Source organism: Leucoraja erinacea, chromosome 16 (genome assembly GCF_028641065.1).
Source record: "Leucoraja erinacea ecotype New England chromosome 16, Leri_hhj_1, whole genome shotgun sequence".
Taxonomy (NCBI): domain Eukaryota; kingdom Metazoa; phylum Chordata; class Chondrichthyes; order Rajiformes; family Rajidae; genus Leucoraja; species Leucoraja erinaceus.
The window spans coordinates 28,980,558-28,996,994 of NC_073392.1; the positions used below are offsets into that span (position 1 = coordinate 28,980,558).

General features: G+C 46.9%; 1 protein-coding gene across 4 annotated transcripts in view; it reads right to left on the minus strand.

The window, feature by feature from the left end:
• sema3b (sema domain, immunoglobulin domain (Ig), short basic domain, secreted, (semaphorin) 3B) overlaps positions 1-16,437 on the minus strand; it is a 249,149-nt gene that overhangs the window by 14,148 nt on the left and 218,564 nt on the right. For all 4 annotated transcript variants that reach the window (XM_055648019.1, XM_055648017.1, XM_055648016.1 and 1 more), the window contains exons 7-12: positions 16,124-16,243; positions 11,051-11,193; positions 7,935-8,049; positions 6,398-6,467; positions 5,207-5,351; positions 941-1,160 (exon numbers count right to left, since the gene is read on the minus strand). In XM_055648019.1, the coding sequence (XP_055503994.1) occupies positions 941-1,160; positions 5,207-5,351; positions 6,398-6,467; positions 7,935-8,049; positions 11,051-11,193; positions 16,124-16,243 (813 nt within the window). The remainder of the gene's footprint in view (positions 1-940; positions 1,161-5,206; positions 5,352-6,397; positions 6,468-7,934; positions 8,050-11,050; positions 11,194-16,123; positions 16,244-16,437) is intronic.

The following is a 16,437-nucleotide window of genomic DNA, read 5'->3' on the forward strand; positions in this document are numbered from 1 at the left end:
ATTTATACTAAACAGATACTGGTTTAGTTTAGAGACACAACATGGAAACAGGCCCTTCGGCCCATCCAGTCCATGTTGACCATCGATCCCCCACTCACACTAGTTCGATATTATTCCATTTTCTCATCCACTCCCCACATATTAGCGGCAATTTTACAGTGGCCAATTAACCTAAAAACCCACACGTCTCTGGAATGTGGGAGGAAACCGGACGGAGCGCATGGAGGGAAACGCAAGCTGTCACAAGGAGAACGTACAAAGTTCACGCATCCATGGTCAAGATCGAACCGGGGGTCTCTGGCGTTATGAGGCAGCGGTTCTACCCGCTGAGACACTCTGCTGTCCTTAAATGAGCCACCCGGTAAATCTCTGGATATTAAGGAAATCGGGATTTACAGGTATTATGCAGGGAAGTGGTACTGAATAGGAACATCAGCACAGTGGTGCAGTGGTAAAGCTGCTGCCTGACTGCACCAGAGACCCCGGTTCAATCCTGACTGTGGGCGCTGTCTGTATGGAGTTTATACGTTCTCCCTGTGACCGCGTGGGTTTTCTCCAGGTGCTGCAGTTTGTAGGTTAATTGGCTGCTGTAAGTTGTCCCCTAGCGTGTAGGATAGAGTTAATGTCCAGGTGATTGCTGGTTGGCAGGGACAAGGTGGGTTGAAGGGCCTGTCTCCATACTATGATCAGCCGTGGCCATTGATAAATCTTAGTATCGGCACAAGGGTTCCAATAGCCTCCTCCTTCTACTTCTTATGATTTTATGAGAAAACGCACAGTGGCTTGAATGTGGTCATGGAGTCATGCAGCGTTGGAAAAAGGCCATTCGGCCCAACTTGCCCATACTGACCAACTACACTCGACTCCGCTGTTCCCACCTGCCTGCGCAATCAGCACAAAGGAAAGATCAATGGGCACGTCACCGGTTAATAAACGTTACCTGTCCCAATAAACATGACGTCGTAACGACCATCTCCTGCATCCACTCTGTCCACCACCACCTGGGTGAAGCTGTAGTCAACATTGGTCTTGACCAGGACAGGTCGATGGTTGATGGGGTGAATGGGGTTGTACATCAGTGGGTGGCTACGGGCAAATAACACAACATCATCCGGAAACTCCTTGGTGGACTGAAAACCACCGAAGGTTTTGCTCGGACACTGGAAAGAAAAAAGGAACAATGCAGGCGGCCGTGAGAACGCTTCATCTTTGAGGAAGACAGACCACACAAAAAAGCTGGAGTAACTCAGCGGGTCAGGCAGCACCTCTGGAGAAAAGAAGTAGGCGATGTTTCTGTTACTCCTGGCTAAATTAGAGAGGTTAGGACTTTAAAATGGGGTAAAACCTCAGGACTGCTGGGAGATTTGGTCAATTTGGAATTGCTCTCTGCAGAACTGGGACAAGCTGCGGAGTGGTGCCAGTTTGGCTAGAGCCTAGATACAAGCTGCAGGAAAAGAATGAGAACATCTGCAGACCCTGTCAATCAGGTGCAAAATGCATAGACTGGATTGGATGACTGCAAACCAGACATGCACCTTGTAAATAATGTTGCAGAGTTCTACTTTGCCGAGTGTTGATTGGATGAGGTATTGAGCCTTGTCTGGACACACTGATCTGTTCTGTATTTATGCCTTCTATATACTGTTGTGCTGAAGCAAAGCAAGAATTTCATTGTCCTATCTGGGACACATGACAATAAACTCTCTTGAATCTTGAATCTTAATGCAGATCAGGGTAAATGTTTCTAAGTTGGCTTCCTTGAGAAACCCTGTTTGAATACAATGTATTGAGCTGTTGTATTATTGGGTTAAGGAAATATCTGTTATGTATGGGGTTGATCGATATCTGTAATTGGATTATTCAGAGACCACCCCCATGTGGTTCGGCCCCTCGAGGTCCCAGGACCTATAAAGGTTCGCTACCACGAGGTCCCGCGCGATCTTCTGGGAGAGCGCTTGGGACTGCGTGACCTTCTGGAGTGTCTCTGTTTGAGCGAGGCCTAGAGGGCTTGAACAGGCAGATACGAGGATCGAACCCGCGGTGGTTCGGTACAGTGGTGCGAACTGTAATTGTATTTTGATAAAATAAAGATTAGTTGTTCAAGTGCTTGATTCAGTGGTTTTTGACTGAAACTAGACTGAGGGGGAAGCTTAGAACGAGCTATTTACATTTCAGGCTGAGACCCTTCTTAGGACTTTGAGGATTTTTGACTAGGGTACTGTCCGATTCACCTTCCACCCCATAGCGGACATTGAACTTAGACTGTGGAACTGTTGTACGGGTCCACCACCGATTTTCCGGCACTTCCTTTAATCCAGACAAAATTCCGTGAGCACACTTGAAATTCCATGGATGGCCACAGATGGCGCTGCATATGACACGCGCTCTTCTGGGATGTGTCCCTCCATCCCAGGAGCCATTTGTTTCAATCTGTAGTTGTTAGTGGCGATCCCTCGGTTCTGTGCAATTCCTAGCTTATTTTGCTTACATTTAACCCCAGATATAACTTCAAAGCAAGGTCCAAGCGGCATCACATTCAATACTTGTCTTATTGAAGTTTCTAGCAGTCCGTGGTCCTTCATGACATGGGAGAGGTATAATTAGTCGGTCAGAGATGTTTTGTTGTATCATTATTATGTTGGTCTGGCAAAATGGATAATGTGGCAAGGCTCTTGACCCAAGGGTGCCAGAGAATCGGTGGTGGATCTGTTCTACAATGACGAGAACTAGTTTAGTTTAGTTTATTATTGTCACGTGTACAAAGGTACAGTGGAAAGTTTTTAGTTGCGTGCTATCCAGTTGAAGAAAAAAATAGATAATCCAGCCGTTCACAGTGCACGGATATAGGACAAAGGGCACAACATTTAATGCAAGATAAAGTCCGATTAAAGATAGTTCAAAGGTCCACAAGGAGGTAGATGGGAGGTCAGGAACACACTCTAGCTGATGAGAGACTGTTCAGTTGCCTGATAACAGCTGGGAAGAAACTTCCCATGAATCTGGACGTATGTGTTTTCAAACCTCTGTACCTCTTGCCTGATGCGAGAGGGGAGAAGAGAGAGTGAGTTTGGTCCTTAATTATACTGGTGGCCTTATCTCCAGAGATGTTGCCTGACCTGCTGAGTTACTTCAGTATTTTGTGTTTATCTAACCCAGGCAGCATTCTGGTAAACCTCTTTCTGCACCCTCTCCAAAGCCCCCACTTCCTGCAACAAGGCAACTAGAAATGCACACAATACTCTAAATGCAGCCTAACCAACGTCATATAAAGCTGCACCATGGCTTCCTGACTCTTATACCCAATGCCCCCTGGGTTAGTTTGGCTTGCAACTTTGAATCGGGTTTTTAGACCTGCTGAGTTCCTCCAGCAGATTGTGTGTTGCCTCAGATTCCCACATCTTGTATCGCTCTGAAAACATTATTTTCATTGGCAAATTGAACCAGTGGTATGGGTAATGTTCAACTTTAAGGAGCAATTTGAGATTTGTACCCCAAAGATTGTTAAAGATTGTTGGCAAAAGATTTTGTGCTAAATAATAGAGGCACAAGGGACTGCAGATGCCAGTTTACAAAAGAAAACACAAAATTCTGAAGTAACTCAGCAGATCAGGCAGCATCTCTGGAGAACATGGATAGGTTGTGTTTCAATTCAGAATATTTCCTTCTTTCTGAAGAAGGGTTCTGACCCAAATCGCCTGCCAGAGGTGTTGTCTGGTCCATTGAGTTACTCTAGCACCTTGTGTCTATTTTGGTGTTAAATAATAAACAAGGAACTGTAGATGCTGGTTAACAGAAAAGGCCATTTCAGGTCAGGTCAGAAGATGGGTCCCGACCCGAAATGTTGCCTATTCATGTCTTCCTGAGGTGCTGCCTGACCTGCTGAGTTATTCAAGTACTTTGTGTCTTTTTGGCATTAAATAATGTTTTGTAACTTGATCCAAACAATGAGAACAATGTGGGACACTGGCAGCACCAGAAGGGGAGTTCGACTAATTGTATAGCTCTGACTGAATTTACATCCTGTTGCCTCGGCAAGGCCAGCAGTATAATCAAAGGCAAGTCTCACCCCGGTCACTCCCTCTTCTCCCCTCAGCCATCAAGCAACAGGTACAGAAGTTTGAAAAGGCATAGCTACAGATTCAAGGACAGTTTCTTCCCAGCTGTTATCAGGCAACTGAACCAAAGTCTCATCGGCTAGAGTGGTCCTGAGCGCCAATCTTCCTCATTGGAGACCCTTGAACTAGCTTTTATTGGACTTTATCTTGCAGTAAACGTTAGTTCCTTTATCCTATATCTGCAAGTTCAAGTTCAAGTGAGTTTATTCTCATGTGTCCCTGTATGGGACAATGAAATTCTTGCTTTGCTTCAGCACACAGAAAATAGTAGGCATTTACTACAAAACAGATAAATGTGTCCATATACCATGATATAAATATATACACACATGAATAAATAAACTGGTAAAGTGCAAATAACAGAAAGTGGTTATTAATAATCAGAGTTTTGTCCGAGCCAGGTTTAATAGCCTGATGGCTGTGGGGAAGTAGCTATTCCTGAACCTGGTTGTTGCAGTCTTCAGGCTCCTGTACCTTCTACCTGAAGGTAGCAGGGAGATGAGTGTGTGGCCAGGATGGTGTGGGTCTTTGATGATACTGCCAGCCTTTTTGAGGCAGCGACTGCGATAAATCCCCTCGATGGAAGGAAGGTCAGAGCCGATGATGGACTGGGCAGTGTTTACTACTTTTTGTACACAATGGATGCCTTGATTGTAATCAATATAGTCTTTTCATAGACTAATAGCATGCGTCAAAAAGCTTTTTACTGTACCTCGTTGCATGTGACAATAAACTAAGCCAAACCAACACTACATTAGACTTTATATTCAACTAAGCACTATACCTTTTATCATGTATTTATACACCGTGGATGGTTTGATTGTAATCATGTATAATATTTACGCTTACTGGATAACATGCAACAAAAAGCTTTTCACTGTACCTCGGTATACATGGCAATAATAAACTAAACTAAACTTTCAGTGGGCTGTCACAGGACAATGGGCCGAATGGTCAGCCGCTGTCTTAGTTACATTGAAATCATTACAAAATATACTTGTGGGCAGGGTAATACCAGTTGTTGGGTACAACGCACAATTACATTGAGGGCAGCCTGCACTATGTTAGGGTTATATATTACCCAGACTCACCATTCCTGGTCGGGGGTAGGGCACCTTGCCCTGGAAAGGGACCCACTGGTAGTTTGGCCCCTCCTTGTGTGCGAAGGGTCCCAGGAAAGCTCTGCGGATGTCATTCATGCTGTACACACACACAGCAGAGCCCTTGAACACGTTACTGGAAGAAATGACACAGAGAATCAGATGGCTGGTAATGCAAGAGGCACAAGACCAGAAAACACACCAACGCCTCTACTTCCTTAGGAAGTTCAGCATGTCCCCAGCAACAGCACCTGCCAGGAACAGTTCCGTACGCTGAGTGTTGGGACAAGGACTGGAGACCCAATTGTCCACCTGGAGAAAAGGAATTAGATCTCCCTATAAACAAATGGCCTGGCGCTCCCCTTCTCCCCAAGGTAAGTGGGTACCTAAGAAATGTTCACCAGGAGGATGTAAATAGGGATGGGTCAAATCTACTTCCATAGAAGGCTTAGGAAGTTCAGCATGCTTCCAACATCTACAGATGCGCTGGAGAAAGCATTTTATCGGGATGCAGCACAGCCTGGTTTGGGAACAGCTCCATCCAAGATGTGGATCCAATGTGTGTATCAATCATTGAGTCCCCACACCTCAGTATCTGGTGTGTGTGCTAACTATCATGACACGCCCTCCAACCCCTACTAGTCTGTATCAATCAACAACATCACCAGACATAGTCAGCACAGTCCGCTACAGCAGTTCAGGACAACAGGACAGTCAACAGAAAAGACAGAAACAAGACTCCTTGCTCATATAATGACAATCCATCAGTCATTGAAATGAATTTATCATTCCCTCTCAGAGCTTGTAGAGTCATTGAGCTGTACAGAACGTAAACAGGCACTTTGGCCCACCTTGTCCATGCAACCAAATTGGCAATTTGGGCCAGTCCATTTGCCGGCTTTTAGCCTATGTCCTTCCTGTCGCTTCCTAAACCCTTCCTAAAGTCATAATCGTATCCACTTGTCCAGCTTCCACTGACAGCTCATTCCGGATATGGACTGGATACAATTCTCCGAGTGAATAAGTTGCCCCTGAGATCCCTCTGAAATCTGTCCCCTCTCACCTTGAGCCTATGCCCTCCAGTTTTAGACGACTCTACCCTAGGAAAAGGACGGTGACAGTTCATCGTATCCGTGGTCCGTTGCAGAAGATCTGTTGTGCAATAATCTCTGATGTTCTCACCTTGAGGTACTGAAGATGGTGTAGACGAGAGGGTTTCTGCGATCTCTCGAGTGCAGGAAGAACACATCCCCTGGTGAAAGATCAAACAGGCCATTAGACAGGCAACAATCATCGCTTCACAAAGTGCTGGAGTAATTCAGCAGGTCAAGCAGCATCTCTGGAGAAAAGGAATAATTATGTTTCGGGAAGGAGCCATTCCTCAGACTGGGAAGTATGGAAGTGTGGAATATGAGTATAGAGCTTTGGAAGTATGGAGTCGGCCTCGTCTTTGGTCAGTCTTTCTGTGGCCTAAGATCCAGTCTTGACTACAGCCCCATTTATTCATGTTAACATTCCTCAAAGGAAAATCTTGGAAAATGGACCATAAAAGATTCCTATTTGTTACAGAGCAGTCCCTGTTTCTGGCCCGGTCTTTCAGAAAGGGGCGGCATGGTGGCGCAGCGGTAGAGATGCTGCTTTAAAACGCCAGAGACCTGGGTTCGATCCCGACCACGGGTGCTGTCTATACAGAGTCAAGAGTGTTTTATTGTCATATGTCCTGAAACGGAACAATAAAATTCTTACTTGCCCAATCAGCCCAACAGATATGTATACACGGTACTCTGTAAAATCCACCAGAAACAACAAGAAAATAATCTGTAAATATATATATATATATATAGTTTTTAAAAAATAGTTGTACGTTCTCCCTGTGAATGCGTGGGGTTTCTCGGGGTGCTCAGATTTCCTCCACATTCCAAAGACGTGTGGGTTTGTAGGTTTATTTACCCTCTGTAAATTGTCCCTAATTTATAGGGATTAAATAAGTGGGATAACAATTTACAGAGGCCAATTAACCTACAAGCCTGTACATCTTTGAAATGTAGGAGGAAACCGGAGTACCTGGAGAAAACCCACGTGGTCACAATGAACGTACAAACTCTGTACAGACAGCACCCATAATTAGAATCCGACCCGGGTTTCTGGCACTGTGGGACATCGGCTCTACAAGTTGTGCCAGTGCGAATGGGTGATAGATGGTCAGCATGGACCTGATGGGCCAAAAGGCCTGTTTCATGCTGTATCTCTAAACTCAAACTACAAAATCATGTCGTGAAGTTGAATAATCCAATGTTGTTGAGGTGTTACACAGTGGTGCAGCGTAGAGGTGCAGCCTTACAGCGCCAGAGACCCTGGTTCGTTCCTGACTACGGGTGTTGTCAGTGTGGAGTTTGTACGTTCTCCCTGTGACTACGTGAGTTTTCTCCCGATGCTCCGGTTTCCTCCCACATTCCAAAGACGTACAGATTTGTAGGTTAATTGATTTCCTGAAATTGTCCTTGACGTGTATGGGCATCGATGGTTGGTATGGATTCGGTGGATCAAAGGCCTTGTTTCCACGCTACATCTCTAAACCAAACTAAACTAAAAGTGTAGATTCTCTCTTTTAAGTCTCTGCGAACCAAGATCTATTTTATATTTACTTGGTGCTGCAGCTGTAGGCTTGACTGGGGATGAAGGAAAAAATAAAGAAAGAACAAAGAAACCAGCCACTTACTGAGCTCATCGAAGTGGGTGTCAATGCCTTCATTGCCAGGCACTGAGCAGATTAACCGGGCCTTCAGGAACGTTGTCCACTTGTTCACCAGGCTTCGCAATCCCCCATGGTCATTCTGAAATATGGGAGAAGGCCGTTAGGCAGGTAAAGGCAACCTAACAGCCCACATACCACTGCCATCTTGAGAGTGGATGACACTCTCATCCCACCCGTGCCATCAGGAACAAAGTAAAAGACCCTGAGACCCGCAACGTCCAGGTTCAGGAGCAGCCTCTTCCCAACAACTATCTTATTTGGCTTTGGTTAACAAATTGTAAATTGTCCCTAGCGTGTAGGATAATGCTGGTGTAGGGGGCGATTGGTGGTTGCCATGGATTCGGTGGGCCGACTGGCCTGTTTCCACATTGTTATCAGGCTCCTGTACCTTCTTCTCAATGGCAGGAAATGAGAGCATGGCCAGGGTGGTGTGGGTCTCTGATGATGCTGGCTGCCTTTTATTCACACAGATAATATGACATTTGGGAATGTTCCTTCAAGGTTTGGGTCTTGTATTAGGCTATTCCAATGTGAAAGCCACCAGCAAGTGCAATAGTCCCACTTTCACATGTACTCCCTACTCAGTGGGAGCAGTAGATCTACATTACAGATCTACAACAGATCTGACTTTGAGCCCCACTGCGGGGACGTGGAATTACCATCGGAGCCAATCCCTTGCCTGGGATCGATGCTCCAACCACGGCCTGTGGATTTCACCATCGAGGAGCTCGCAGTCTCAAGTAGAGACTGATGTCGGGAGCTCCAAATGACGCAGATGGTTTTCGACCAGCCCCGACCAGGGATCAGATCGCCTGGCGCGGGGGAGCTGAGATTCCCCCCTGATGCGGGAGTTTGATCGCCCCAACGCGAGGGCCCAAAACGCCGCCGGCTACGGGAGCCCAGATCGCCCCGTCAACGGAAGGCTCGAGGCCCCCAACAAAGAAGGGAAGAGAAGGAACTTTTTTTTCGGTTTTCATCACAATGAAGAATGTGGAGGAGTCACTGTGGTGGATGCTTATGTTAATTTGTAGTTTGTGTGTTTTGTTGATTTTTATTGGTATGATGGTATGGCAAATCAAATTCCTTGGATGTTGCAAAACATACTTGGCTAATAAAGTATGATTATGATTATATTAGGCCAATTAACCTACATATTCACAGGTCTGGAATGTGGGAGGAAATTGGAGCACCTGGAGGAAACCCACAAGGTCACAGTGAGAACGTACAAACTCCGTACAGACAGCACCCGTAGTAAGGATCGAACCTGGATCTCTGGCGCTGTGAGGCAGCAACTCTACCGCTGTGCCACCGTGCACACTTAGTGTTGCTGAGGGTCTGGCCACATTTTAAGCCAATGTTTTATGGCACAGTGGCGCAGCGATAGAGTTGCTGCCTCACAGTGCCCAAGACCCAGGTTTTAATCCTGACTACAGGTGCTGTCTGTACAGAGAGTTTGCACGTTCTCCCTGTGACCACGTGGGTTTTCTGGGTGCACCGGTTTCCTCCCACATTCCAAAGTCGTACAGGTTTGTAGGTTAATAGGTTTCAGTAAAATTGTAAATTGTCCCGAGTGTGTAGGATAGTGTTCGTGTGTGGGGGTGGTTGCTGGGCGGCGTGGACTCGGTGGGCAGAGGAGCCTGTTTCCACCCTGCATCTCTAAAGTGCTGCCTGTGTCAAACATAGCCAACCATCTCTAAAAGGACGGCAACCTTCTGCGGTGTAAGCAATACACCGGCCTTCAAGGACTCTCTTACAGAGTTTCTGTATCAAGTCTAAAGATTAATGGTCGATTACAACTTTCCATTCCCACTGAGTGCTCTATTAATAAACCACGCTGTGATCTGTTTGCCCTCTGCAATATTCAGCGATGTCCTCTATTAGAGGTCGTTACTTATAAATGAGAAACAAAGGGACAAATTGCCGTGGTGACTCCTACAGAACTGGGCCCTGCACTCTGACCACTCGGGGTCCCTGGAAGCTGGGGAGTAGAACAATCAATAGCTCAGCGATCGAGACCATTCTGATCCCACAAGCACACACTGCGCAGGGAGCTGCAGTGTCAGTGTATTAGATTCATGCACTGGGGTCGAGGGTTCAATCCCCACTCCAGGAACTCCAATGTATAATCTGGGCCAATAGTCCTGCTGGGACTCTGAAGGAGCTTTGTACTATTTTGAAACAAGGAACTGCAGAGGTTGGTTTACAGAAAAGGACACAAATGGGACAGCACGGTGATAGAGCCTTACTGCGCCAGAGACCCAACGACTATGGGTCAGGCAGCATCTCTGGAGAACAGAGATAGGTCACGTTTTGGGTCAAGACCTTTCTTCAGACCACAGAAACACAATGGAAAAAGGCCTTTTGGCCCACCCAGTCCGCGCTGACCAGCGATCACCCCCATACACCCGCGCTATCGTACACGCCACAGACAATTTACTATTTTATCAAATTTTACCAATTTTAACCTACAAACTTGCACGTCTTTGGAGTGTGGGAGGAAACCGGAAAACACCCGGAGAAAACCCACACGGTCGCAGGGAGAACGTACAAACTCCGTACGGTCAACACCCGTGGTCAGGATTGAACCCGGCTCTCTGGCGCTATAAGGCAGCAAATCCACCGCTGCGCCATTGTGCGTACACCGACTGATTGTACACGTTGGGGGGAAAGAAATCTAAGAAACATGAGAGGGAGGACAAAGCCTGGCCGCTAATAAGTGGATCAAGGTGAACCTCATCCAGAACTGTTTTTAAAACACCATAAGATTGTGAGACATAGGATTAGAAAGAGGCCATTCGAACCATTGAGTCTATTCCGCTATTCGAATGTGGTTGATCCATTTTTCTCTCTCAACCCCATTTTCCTGCCTTCTCCCCGTAACCTTTGATGCCCTTACTAGTTACTAGAACAAAGCCTGTGAACAAATGATGAAGCTTATCCATCTAACATAGTCATGGGCGCAACTCTCCCAACCTCCATGGAAACTCTGGCCCCGTTGAGGTGACCACCCTTTCCCACCACCCTTCCGTCTTGAGTTGGGAGGTCACATATGTCTCCGTCGCCAATCCTCGATGACCCACCCGACACAGTTGGCCGACCCGCGAGAAGGTGGACTTCCCCAGGTTCTGTCCCTCCACGGCCATCTCTCGGAAGAAGAAGTAGATCTTATCGTCGTCTGGGTTGTCGCTCTCTGGAATCCAAAATGATCCGACAAACTTGGGGTCTGCGTTAGAGAAAGAAGATAAAAAAACCTCAGCTGTTTTCCTAAACGAGGGCGAGTCTGGGGACATGGGGTGGGCGGTTTTGGGAAGTTTCAATGTCATCACCAATCAACTGGACTCCGACAACATTTGTCTCCCAGATGTACATGATTTACTTATGCACCAGGACAGCAGAACAGACCCAGTTATCGTATTAATTTGTTTAGATTCATTTGTAGAAGCAGTTTAAGTTGAGAGGGGAACAATTTAATTTAATAGGCATCTGAGTTGGTGGATGCAACGAGCTGCCGGTGGAGGTAGTTGAGGCAGGGACTATCGTAATGTTAAAGAAGCAATTAGGCAGGTGCATGGATAGGACCGGTTTAGAGGGATGTTGGCCAAACACAGGCAAATGGGACTAGTGCAGACGGGACACGTTGGTCAGTGTGGGCGTTGGGCCGAAGAGCCTGTTTTCACACTGTACGACTCAATGAGTGGCAATTTCTTCACACACAATTTGTATATGGAACGAGCTGCCAGAAGAAGTGGTTGAGGCAGATACAGCAACATTTAAAAGTCATTTGGACAGGTACAAGGATAGGAAAGGTTTAGATGGATATGGGCCAAACGCAGACAAATGGGACTGGCTTAGATGGGTCACTTTGGTTGGCATGAACGAGTTGTGCCGAAGGGTCTGCGTGCGTGGATTGTGGCTGCAAGTCCACTCCAACACAAAGACCTCGGCAGATACTCAATTAAAGGGGGGGGTGCCACTCTGAGAGGGGTGCCACCATGGAGATGAAACTTCAAGATGAAAACCTGTCTGGCGCCACAAATGGATCCAAAAGATGCACTACTTCGGGGGAGGGAGGGAGAATTATCCCCAGTGTCGGAGCAACCTTGACCCTTCAGTCCACGTTGCTAAAACAGACAAACTATTTTGCTACAGGTCCACTGCCAATTTCCCGACAACCAGTAGTCTGGCATCTCTTTTAATCCGGACAAAATTACGAGAGCGCACTTAAAATCCTTCCCCCGGATGTCCCCCCCCCCCCAAAAAAAACAATGTGAAGCCTAGGCCGGGTGAAGTGGCCGATCTTGACCATCCGCGGCCAATCGGCGGGTCGAACATGCCCCCCGTGGCTGGGGCTCTGGAACCTCGGCCCAGCTGGAGCCGGCACATCCATTCCCATGGCCGACTTCCAAGGTCGACATTGCGGGCAGGTATCTCGGCCTTGGAAGTCGGCCTACACGGACCTCTGTTGGACCAGCAAAACAGATAATCCAGAAAGGCTCTGGAACCAAGGGGAAAATCGATGGTATAACATTTTAGAGTTTAGATTTATTATTATTGTCATGTGAACTGAGGTACAGTGAAAAGCTTTGTTTTGCTTGCTGTCCAATCAAGTCAGATAATACTGTGGTTGATACATAAATACAACACTATGTATAATACTGTACATAAACACAATCAAGCCAAAATGAAGTACAGTAGGTAGAACAGATACAGCGTGCAGAATATAGTTGTCATCATTGTAGCGCACCAGTTCCAGCGACAAAGTCCAATGTCCGCAAAGATGTAGTGGTGAATCGGTCAGTACCAACCTTATTGAAGGACCGTTCGGAAGCCTGATAACAGAGGGGAAGAACCTGTTTCTGGGTCTGGTGGTGCGCGCTTTTGTTTATCCTACAAGCATTGAAATATACAATGCTGGAGTAACTCAGCGGGTCAGGCAGCATCCAGAACATGGATGGATGACGATTTGGGTCGGGATCCTTCTTCAGACTTGATGGGCCCCTGTCTCATTCCTCACGCTCTGTGCTTTCAACTCTGTTTGTAGGATATTACTGTGTGCAAATTGGGTGCTGTTTTCCTGCATTGCACTTTCAAATTATTCCACTAGCTGTCAAGTGCTATAATAAATGTTAAGAGAGAAGGAACGGCATCTCATTTTTTTGCTTGGGCAGCTTGCAGTGGTATGAATATTGATTTTTCTCACTTCAGGTAGCTCCGCTATTCCTTCTCTCTCTACCCCCCCCACTCAATTCGCACTAGCTTCTCATTTTCACCCAACAAACAGCTAACAATGTAACAATGGCCTGTTTCCTTTATCATCCTTCCTTTTTTGCATATCTTTCATCCATTGTTCTTTATCTCTCCACATCACCAGCGATAGTCGATATCTCTTGTTTCTCTAATCCCTAACCCGTCTGAAGAAAGGTCTTGACCCAAAACGTTACCCATTCCTTCTCTCCAGATATGCTGCCTGCCCCGTTGAGTTACTCCAGCTTTTTGGATCGATCTCTGAGGTTCTTTTGCACACAACTCCCAAAGCCCCTGCAATACACTGAGCCTCCTGAAGGTGGTGCAAGGAACAATGTTTGCAAGCCCAGCAGGAACTCGGTGCCACACTGTTCCCCTCTCCTCCCTCTTTCATCTCTTGGCTCACCCCCATCGCTCGACCTTTCCCACTTCTCTCCTCTTTGCTCCTTTGCTTCCCTGCTCAGCTTGTGTCTCCCTCCTGTCCCAGGCTTTCTCACGCATCTGGACACACAGGAGACTGCAGATGCTGGAATCTTGAGCAAAATGCACAGTTCTGGAGGAACTTAGCAGGTCAGGCAGCATCTGGGGAGGGAATGGACAGGCGATGTTTGGGGCAGAACAGTGGCGCAGCAGTAGTTGTTGCCTTACAGCTGCCTTTCCCTCTCTCTCACTCACTCCCTCTCTCTCTCTCTCTCTCCCTCTCTCTCTCTCCCTCCCTCCTCTCTCTCTCTCTCTCATCCCTCTCTCTCTCACATTCCCTCACACTCTCTCACTCATTCTCTCACACTCACTCCCTGTCCCACATTCTCCCACACACACTCATACACACTCTCACACCCACACACACACTCACACACACTCATACACTCTCACACCCACTCACACACACTAGTACACACTCTCACACACACACTCTCACACTCACTCTCTCACACACACTCTCTCTCACACACACTCTCTCTCACACACTATCTCTCTCTCTCTCTCTCCCCCCTCAGATATTTTCTCTTCTTTTCCACATGACATTCTAACTTATCCCTCTGAAAATCACTCAAGGCTTGGCAGTAGCTGGTATCTCGATCTGCCAGAGAATCCTTGGCCAGCTCTTCAGTAAAGGAACAATTTACAGCACTGGCTCTCTCTCTCTGTTACAGCACTCTCTCTCTCTCTCTCTCTCTCACACACACACACACACACACACAACACACACACACACACACTCACACCGTGCCAGCTGCACACTCGCTCACGGTGACACCGAACAGTGGGAGAGGGAAAGAACAAGGGAATGGGACAGTCAACATCAGACATGTTGTTATGCTGCTAGAGACTCTCGTTGTGGTTCCTGCACTGTGCACGGCAACATAATTCAGCGTTAGCTCTCAGGCTGGTGCAGTGGTAGAGTTGCTGCCTTACAGCGCCAGAGACCCAGGTTCGATCCTGACTATGGGTTCTGTCTGTACGTAGTTTGTACGTTTTTCCTATTACCACGTGGGTTTTCTCCGGGTGCTCTGGTTTCCTCCCACACTCCAAAGACTTAGGATTTTGTAGGTGATTTGAGTTTGGTAAAATTATAAATTGTCCCTAGTGTGTAGGATAGTGTTAGTGTATGGGGTGATCACTAACTGATACACCAACACTGGCCAATCAACCTGAAAACCTGTACGTTTTTGGAGTGCGAGAGAGAGCAGGAGCACCCGGAGAAACCCCACGCGGTCACAGGGAGAACATACAATCTCTGCACGGACAGCACCTGTAGTCAGAATCGAACGCTGTAAGGCAGCAACTCTATTGCTGTGTGACTGTGCCACCCTAATGCCCCCTTAATGGCATCATTCCTACAATAGTGTGACCAAACTGAGAACAATACCCCAAATGTGGCCTCTACTCACTCTCTTGTCCTCCGCGTTGCTATGGACATGATTACCATGTTACCCCTAGATGACAACGCCCTGTTCCAGGGCAACAAAGAGTCGACTGTAACACAATTATCAGACTCTGGACTGAGGCCGTGTTGTGTTTCTTTTGCGCATCAGCATTTTGTTCTGGAAACTTTGCATATATACAGGCCGGGACATTGAACGAGCTGCCAGAGGAAGCAATACTGGTGGCTACAATTACAATGTTTAAATAAAGCTGAGTTTAGTTTAGTTTATTGTCACGTGTACCAAGGTACAGTGAAAAGCTTTTGTTGCGTGCTAACCAGTCAGCGGAAAGACTATACGGGGAGTCTAGAACCAGAAGTCACAGTTCAAGAATAAGGGGGTAAGCCATTTCGGACTGAGATGAGGAAAATCTTTTTCACCCAGAGAATTGTGAATCTATGGAATTCTCTGCCACAGAAGGCAGTGGAGGCCAATTCACCGGATGTTTTCAAGAGAGTGGTAGATAGAGCTCTTGGAGCTAATGGAATCAAGGGATACGGGGAGAAAGCAGGAACAGGGTATTGATTTTGGATGCTCAGCCATGATCATATTGAATGGGTGGTGTGAGCTTGAAGGTCCGAATGACGTACTCCTGCACTGATAAACAATAGATGCAGGAGTAGGCCATTTGGCCCCTCGAGCCAGCACCATCATTCAATGTGATCATGGCTGATCATCCCCAATTTTCTATGTAGAATTGATTACAATCGAGTCATCCACAGTGTACAGATACATGATAACGGGAATAACATTGTGTACAAGATATAGTCCAGTGAAGTTCAATCAAAGATAGTCCGAGGGTCAACAATTAACTATTTAGTTTACTAACTGCTATTGTAGTTAATAAACTAAACTTCATAGAGTTAATAAACTGAACTAAACTGCCATATAATTAATAAACAAAACTAAACTAAACTATCATAGAGTGAATCAGCTGCATGAAGCTGAAGTTCCTCTCTCTGCTCCCAGGAGGTTGGGACTCACCGTTCAGCCAGCGTGAATCGTGCTGCTCGGTCCGTATAGAGTGTCGCCGCCCCAGGCTGCGGAAGATGGTGAAGTCCCGGCCCATCAGGTCAGTGGCAACGCCGGAGTACAGCTCCTCACCTAGACAAAACCGCACGGGAGGCAACGTTTAATGGATGCCCTCGTCCTCAATCATCTCCCCACCTCCCCCCCTTCTATGATGCCCGCGGCAACTCGTACGCCCAGGAACGAAGAAGACTGCAAAAAGCGGTGAACACTGCCCAGTCCATCGCAGGCACTGACCTCCCCACCATCGCAGGGATCTACGGGAGTTG